General features: G+C 42.5%; 1 protein-coding gene across 5 annotated transcripts in view; it reads left to right on the forward strand.

Moving 5' to 3' along the window:
- Positions 1-8,636, forward strand: part of PIGL (phosphatidylinositol glycan anchor biosynthesis class L) — a 65,549-nt gene extending 56,913 nt beyond the window's left edge. The window contains exons 5-6 of one of the 5 annotated variants that reach the window (XM_059149957.1): positions 7,750-7,875; positions 8,202-8,636. In XM_059149957.1, the coding sequence (XP_059005940.1) occupies positions 7,750-7,875; positions 8,202-8,336 (261 nt within the window). In that variant the 3' untranslated portion in view covers positions 8,337-8,636. Of the gene's footprint in view, positions 1-4,192; positions 6,408-7,749; positions 7,876-8,201 lie in introns of those variants that run through there. The other 4 variants (XM_059149953.1, XM_059149954.1, XM_059149955.1 and 1 more) reach the window with 4 other exon arrangements.

Here is an 8,636-nt window from a genome sequence, read left to right on the forward strand (position 1 = left end):
GGCCCCCCACGACCCCTAAGCGAAGACCTTCCGTAGTGGCTTAGCATCTGAGTGTCAGGACTATCCAGCTAGACCTTGGCAGTCATAGCTTATTAGGGGCTTTTGCCCTTTTTTCTGATCATAAACGTAATATGATTTTTAAAAGTAAAAATACAATGCTTGTTGTAGAACATCTAGAAATACTTTATATAAAAGCATCAAGAAGAAAATAAAGATAATCAAATAAAAATTACCCTCAGTGCTACCACTCAGAGAAAATCATTGCTAACATATATATTTTCTTAATGGGATTACACAGTGCCTACTATTTAAAACCTGTCCTAACAACATTATGACCATCTTCTTCTATGTCATTATACATTAGAATTGTAATGGGCGCCTGCATTTCACTGTAAGGATGTACAGAGAGGAACTCAGACCTGCCAGGAGCCTCTGTAAAGAGCCAATAGGATAGACCACCAGAGGCTTATTTACCTACTGAGGAAAGGTCAGGCCCAGCAAAGGCCTCATGGTGAAAACTCTTAGCTGTCCAAGGGGCGGGTGATTCTGAAAACCATGGAGTTAGGGAGTTAAGGAGAATTGACCCAATCTGCCTCCAGGTGTGACTAGAGTGTGACTATATATTATATATATAATATATATATTTTATATATATAGTATTATGTATTATATATAATATATAATTATATATTATATACATACAATTATATATATAATTTTTATAAATTTTTATATTTTATATATAAATATAAATATGTTTATCTATAAATTTTATATATAAATATTTAAAATATATTTATATATTTAAAATATATTTATATTTATATATTGTATGTATATTGTATATATGATTATATATACAATATATTAAATATATACATACAAAATATACATTTTATATGTATATGAAATTGTATATATACAATATATACATATAATGCATTATATATATAATATAGTGTGACTATATATAATATATAATATTTGTATAATATATGTAATATAGTTAAAGTTTTATTATTATTATTATTATTATTTTGCTTAGCTTTATTTTCTGAACTGTCTGTGATACACATTTATACCTACTATGAGGCACTTTGCTAGATACTGAGAATGCAACACTGACCAGAAACATGAATTCTCCTTTGTTTTATTTGATAGTTCCTTACTTTCTGTTCTTTATTTGTGTCCTTCTACTTTATTCAGATTTTACACTGTTTTTTCTTTTTTTTAATATCTTGGACTGAAAAGGTTAGCTTTTTTCCCCATTTTCAATCTTTTTTTAAAAATACACTCTAATACTATTAATTTCCCTTGAAGTATTTCTTTAGCTGCACCCGACAAGTTTTGATACATACTTCTACCGTCACTCAGTTATAAGTAACTTACAGTTTCCATTGTGAGCTCCTCTTTAATACATGAGGCTTTTTTTTTTTTTTTATACATGAGGCTTTTAAGGGTGTATTTTCAAGTTTACAAATGCGTGCATGTGTGTGCGTGTGTGTGTACCATCAATCCTCATTATCCACAGGTTCCATCTTGGCAAATGCGCCTACATGCTAAAATTTACTTGTAACCCCAAAATTAATATGGGGCTTTTGTGGTCATTTGTGGACATGCATATCTGCAGGGCAGTGAAGTTTTAAGTTGCCACCAAAGCACACACCCAGGTTCCCCACTGAGGTTGAATAAGGTGACCCTCTGCCTTCTTGTTTCAGCTCTGCAAACAAGTATCCTCTCTTCAGTATATTTGGTGACACATTGTTCTCATTTTTGTGCTTTTTGTTGGTGATTTTACTGTTTTAAATGTCTTCTGAGTAAGCCATTCAAGTGCTGTCTAATGATTCTAAGGGCGGGAAAGCCGTGATACCTCTTCTAGAGAAAGGAGGTTAGTTAGATCAGCTTCATTCATGCATGAGTTACAGCCCTATTGACTGTGAATTTGATGAATGAATTGATAACATAATATTAAATAAGACATCTTTAAACAGAAACCCACATAAAACAAGGTTATGTACTGATCAGTTGATTAAAATGTTGAGACTAGAGGCTCTCAGGAACCAAAACTGTTATTTTCCCTAGGAACAATGATACTGTATTGACTAATTTAAGCGTTTGCAGTAACTTTATAGAAGGTAGCTACCAGAACACAAATTATCCTGTAGCCTTTTTATTGTTGATTTAGAATTGAATTGCTTCCTGGTCACTACATGTGGCTTGTGTAATACTGGTTTTTTAAAAACTTATTGAGAATTCCTTAGTGAATGATCTACTTTATGATCAGTTTTTGTAAATGTTAACGTGTTATCTAAAAAGAATGTGTGTGCTCTGTGGTTTTTGTTTCAGATTCTAGATATAACCACCAGAGCTTAGTACATATTTTAGTCACAACTTGTGTATTCTAACCGCTTTTTAACTTTTTTTAAACTATCTTTTTAAGATTTTATTTATTTAATAGAGAAAGAGACTGAGAGAGAGCATGAGCTGTGGGAGGGGCAGAGGGAGAAGCAGACTCCACACTGAACAGGGAGCCCGATGCAGGACTTGATCCCAGGACCCTGAGACGCTTAACTGACTGAGCCACCCAGGGGTCCCGTGTTCAGAAATTTATGAGCAAGAATGTTCATTAGTATAATTTATGATAGTCAAAAAGGGAACTAATATTCAGCAGATGAATTGATGGTAGTACCAGATAACCTGCAAAATCGTATCTTTGAAGGAAATGTAGTGGAAATGCTCCAAAAAGGAGGGGAGGTATAGAAAAAACTTTGATGTTTTGTACTCCCTTGGAAAAGTAACAGAAAAACAGTTTGTAAGAAAACAAATGGACGGTAAGTGCTAATTGTATTGAATGGGTACTGAAAAGCCGTTGAAAGGTTAGGGAACCCAAAAATTAGACCACTGGGGGCAGGATGATATGGGAGACACATGTGACTTGGTAGCTGCTAAAATCAGACAAGTCAAGTGTGTCTGGGCTACAAAGTTCATCCCTTCTCTCAATGTTTTTCTTTTCTTTCTTTCTTTCTTTTTTTTTTTTTAAGATTTTATTTATTTATTTGATACAGAGAGAGAGAGATCACAAGTAGGCAGAGAGGCAGGCAGAGAGAGAGGGGAAAGCAGGCTCCCTGCTGAGCAGAGAACCCGATGCGGGGCTTGATCCCAGGACCCTGAGACTATGACCTGAGCTGAAGGCGGAGGCTTAACCCACTGAGCCACCCAGGCACCCGTCTCTCAATGTTTTTCTAAAATAAACATTTTGGGGACGCCTGGGTGGTTCGGTTGGTTGGGCATTTGCCTTCGGCTTGGGTGGTGATCCTGGGGTCCTCTGGGATCAAGTCCCACTTCGGGCTCCCTGCTCAGTGGGGAGTCTGCTTCTCCCTCTCCCTCTGCCACTCCCCATGCTTGTGTTCTCTCTCTGACAAATAAATAAATAAAATCATAAAAAAAATAAAATAAAATGAGTTCTTTACATAAAGGTCTTCAATGATTATAGCTCAGAGAGGCAGTTGACTTTTGGTACTTAGAGAAAAGCAGGCAGGAAATATTTATATATGTTATATCTAGTTTAATATATATAAAAAATATATATATTTCATATATATTTATATATGTTATATCTAGTTTCATCAGTCGCTATGATCTGTGGTTTAAAACTGAACTACACTAGGTCTAAATAACAAGATAATACACATTTTGGCAAGGAGAACCCCACACCCATGTGTACCCTTTGGTGTGAATGTGTCTCTGTGCCTTCTAGTTTCTTCTCTTCCTCTTTCTCCCAGCTTCTGTAATTGAGAGGAGCGTTAGCACAATAATGTAACTCGCTTCCCATAAAACCTCCTCGTACATTTGATCTATACGATGTAGGGGAGCAAAGAAATTAAGAATGTGGGCTTCAGGGTCATTCACATGGCTCTGGCTTCAGACGCCAGCCGTGTTGTCTAAATCGAGGTGATGCATGGAGACCGCCAGCGCGCTGTGGCCACCATTACTATCCTGTGAGTTTATCACTGGGTTGTCGTTAGGAGAGGGGAGAGGGGAGGCAGTGATGGGAGGCCCATCCGGAGAGCTTCGCTCGTCCCAGGGAGAAGCCAGGATAGGCTACAGCATGAGCTGTGCTTGTGAGAAGCAGTTCAGGTGAGGAAAGAGGGAGTGAAACAGTTCCATGACCGGGCCTCTCTGCTTCTCCTAGAGAGCCATGTCCTGCCACCGCAGCCAGCTGCTCTGGTTCCGCCGCCTCTACTTACTCTTCTCCAGATACATGAGGATCAACTCCCTGCACTTCCTCTGAAGCCTGGAGGGGTCTTCTGGGCTAAGGAACACAGGGAGAAGCAAAGACCAGAATGCCTGGGCCCGGGCCTTGAGCTGGTGGATCAGCCTGAACTGAAGAGAGCCCCATGGGGGGTGCCTTCCAGAGCTCTGTAGGTCTGCGCTGAGAAGCTCTAACTAAAGGGGGGACCGTGCAGGCCAATGGGTGGTCCCAACGTCAGCTTCTTCCTTTGGGGGAAAGCCCCACGGCAGCCCAAACCAAACCAATCCCAGGATACCAATAGCTACCCTGACAGCTTTTCAAGTTCTTCCGGAAAACGCGCTATATAATGGCACCATGTCGGTCAGGCATCTAGGACAGAGCCTGCTGTGATGATAAATGCTCTGAAAGGTGCTCCCAGATCACTTCTCAGAGGCCATGAGGCAGAATTTTTATGTTGTTTCCAAAGCAGCCTCACCAAGCTCACACACACGAGTAGCCCCGATCGTGAGTGAGTTCAGCCATTATTACTTTGATTCACGTCGTGGCCTCTGTATCAAGTTTGAGTCCCGAGGAAGCTTCTCTACTTAACCTCATAGTCGTTAAACCGACTGGGGCTCCCGAAGGTCAAAGGCCGACCACGATGCCCAGCATTTCCTGCTGAGACTGTTACAAAGTGGGCCTGCCCGGAAGGAGCATCCAGTCAAAGATCTCAGCTCCCAGTCTTTTGAGGGAAGGAGGAAACAGGAAGACAAATCAGGAAGTCTTGTGTGTTGTTGGTTTTTTTAAAATCCTCAACCAAAACTAAACAAAACAAGAAAGCTGATGTCGTAAAATTGTGCTACAAACCAAAGCAGTCTGAGGGGTCTGGCTTGGAAACTACTCCCACGGCCCAGCCAACGGTCCAGGCAAGTGGCCCGAGGCTGGGAAGCTTAGGTGTCAAGGGCACAGGCTCCGCATACTGGTGGAAGACCAGATTTACCAACAGTGTAATCATGGACAAGGTGTTTAACCTTTGTCTGACTCAGTTGTCTCATGTGCAAAAGGAAGCGTGGTCACGGTACCAACCTCAGAGGAGACTAAGCCTGGTGGGCGCCCAGGAAAGGGTCTGGCGCGCAGTCAGGGCCCAGGAAAGGTGAGTCGCTGGTGTTCGGAGATGCATAAGCAGCCCTACCACAGAGGGACTCGCAGGAGTTGAAGTCCTGACACAAAAAGGACCTTGGTGCACATTGTCCAGGGGTATCCTTTCTGGCCCTTGGCAGAAGGCCTGCACTGCTGTCTCCATAGCAACAGGTTACAGACCTGCTCTCTTGATGCCTCCTACGGGCCAAGTGGGACTGAGCCGGAGAACAGGCCCTAAAACAGGAGTCTAAAATGCAAATCTGGTTGTTATCTGTCTACTTAAAATCTGTCAGTGGCTCCTAATAGCCTCCTTAGAAACTGTGAGAAGAAATCAGCCACTGATGCTAGATGGTGGGGGGGTGGGGGCAGAGGACAAGCTGCCTCCTGTCTTGCTTCTGATAAGACAGGCCCTGAGCCAGCTTCTCCAGACTGCAAGTCTCAGTATGTATTAAGAGCTTATAAAGTACCCAAACCCTGGGGTGCCTGGTGTCTCAGTGGGTTAAGGCCTCTGCCTTCAGCTCAGGTCATGATCTCAGGGTCCTGGGATTGAGTCCCACATCAGGGAGCCTACTTCCCCCTCTCTCTCTGCCTGCCTCTTTGCCTACTTGTGATCTCTGTCTGTCAAATAAATAAATAAAATTTTTAAAAAATACCCAAACCCCGTGACCTAAGGAAATACTTAAAAAATTTAATTTAAAAAATTAAAATTATACATACAGACATCATCACAGTATTATTTATAATACAATTTGAAAAATCCAATAATGATTGCATCAATGAGTGTTTATGATAAATTTTTGAAAGCAGGTTAGGAATGGTACAATCTCATCTTAGTTAAACATACATGCACAAATATGTGTGTATGTATACACCCACATAAAAGTGTATATATATATAGAGAGAGAGAGACAGAGATATATATGCAAAAGGTAATTACTGGGGTGCCTGGCTGGCTCGGTTGGTAGAGCATGGGACTCTTGATCTTGGGTGTCTTGAGTTCAAGCCCCATGTTGGATGTAGAGCTTGCTTTTTTTTTTAAGAAAGGTAATTGCTAATTACTAAGGTCATCTTTCTAAAATGAACATTTATAATTTTAAAGGATTTTATTGTTGTTCATTAATAGTTTTGATGTGATTATATACTTTTGATATAATGTAAAGCTAAAAAAAAAAAAAAAAAAACCATGTATAGCCAAGGGCGTCAGGGTGGCTCAGTCAGTTAAACATCTGACTTCACTTCAGGTCATGATCTCACGGTCCTGGGATTGAGTCCCACATGGAGTCCCACATCAGGTTCCCCCTGCTCTGGGCTCCCTCTGCTCTGCAGGGAGCCTGCTTCTCCCTTTTCTTCTGCCACTCCCCCTGCTTATGCTCTCTCTGTCAAATAAATAAAATCTTAAAAAAAAAAAAAAAAAAAGGAAATGCAACCCTTTGTGGGGAAAAATACCTATATGTCTACACACCCAATTGAGTGTAAATAAATGGGATATTTCTGGTAACAGTGCTTCTCTGAAAAAGGAAATTGGGTAGGAGGAGGGGAAAGGAGACCTTTTTTGTTGTTGTTCCTTTTGAATTTTATACCATGCATGTATATTCTCTATTCAAAAATACTCTCAAATATTAGAGGTTAGAAAGCTCTGTAGAATCTTCGACAGTCACTGCTTCTGAGTGGTAGGACTAGAGTTATTTTCGGCTTTTGTTTTACTGCCCAGGCCGGGTATTTCTTTGTAAATAAATTGAGGAAAAGTTTAGGTGGAAATGAAAACTAACATCTTTATTTCCTGGTGCCTGGGGCTTGATTCTGGTCCTCCTTGCTGGAGTGCAAGCTCCCCCTCCTTGGCTCCCTCCATCCTAACACCCTCCCCTTGGGGTTTCCAATGAGAACAGAGCTAGGTTCTCTGTGGTGCCTGGAGAGAGCACTGGACAGCTGCGCGGGAGGGAAGGATGCCCCTCAAAGCCACCCTGGAGTAGGATCTGCGCTCAAGTTAGGGGAAGGTGCTCTCCGTGGGCAGCGTAGCCCTGGGGACACCTGGTAAGTATGCCTCTGTGCCAGTTGTCAGAAAGCAGCCCTTCCCCCAGGCAAACATAGGCCCTCACTAGAGCACAACTTGGTGAGAGCAGCAGGGAGTACCAGCTCCGCCCTCTGAGCCCCATACTTGTATAGTTAACAACCTGCAAAACTGTACAACAGCCCTGAAGCCTAGAGCGAAGATCAGATGTGGTTTCTTCAAGGAGCCAGACAAGAAAAGAAGGAAGGAAGCAGAGGGAAGGGAGGGAGGCAGACGTGGAAGGAACGAAGTGGACACACACACGGGCGCGCGCGCGTGGACACTCTTAACTAAAAATTCACCAGGAAGCGGGCTGTCTCTTCTTGCCCAGAGTCCTGGGAGGCGACTATGGTTCAGAGAGGCCTGGTGGTTTGCCAGTTCTCAGCCTGGGGCCCAGAAGAGCAGAAATCGCCTGGCCTCCCACCGCTCCTTACTTTGCCATGGTTGGAGACCAAAGGTGAGTAGACCCAGTCCCAAAGGGCAACCCTCTTCCAAAGGGGCTCCCAGGGAAAGGAAGTCCCACCTGCCATGGGCAGCTCCCTCGGAAGAAACAGTTAATGGCAGACTTCATCAAAAACAACAATGAATGGCGCCTGGGAGGCTCAGTGGGTTAAGCCTGTGCCTTGGGCTCAGGTCATGATCTTAGGGTCCTGGGATTGAGCCCCGAATCAGGCTCTCAGCTTAGCAGGGAGCCTGCTTCCTCCTCTCTCTCTGCCTACTTCTGATCTCTGCCTGTCAATTTAATAAATAAAAAATCTTAAAAAAAAAAAAATGAACGCTCAGGTCCTGGTCCAGACGAAAAAGAATGTTTCTCAGGAGAGGCCAAATCAGAATCTGGACTACCGAGTAGAAGACGTATCTCAGAACCCAGAAGGCATTTCACTCAGGAATGGAAATTGTGATGGAAAAAGGACTTGAAAAATACATCAAAGGGGAACAAAAAAAGTCCAAGAGACCTAACATGTGAATAACTCGAGTTCCAGAAGCAGAAATAGTTACAGATGAGGGATAATACAGGGGAATTTACATCATCTGAAAGAGACTTGAGTCAGTGCATCAGAAGGGCTCACCATATTCTAGCCTGCTGTGATTTTTTAAAAAAGATACACACGAGGGTGCCTGGGTGGCTCAGTGTGTTGAACTCGGGGTCCTGGGCTGGATTCCCTGCCAGGCTCCCTGCTCAGTGGGGGTGGGGGGTGCGGGGGTGTGGGGGGGAGT

This window comes from Mustela lutreola, chromosome 15 (assembly GCF_030435805.1).
Source record: "Mustela lutreola isolate mMusLut2 chromosome 15, mMusLut2.pri, whole genome shotgun sequence".
Lineage (NCBI taxonomy): Eukaryota > Metazoa > Chordata > Mammalia > Carnivora > Mustelidae > Mustela > Mustela lutreola.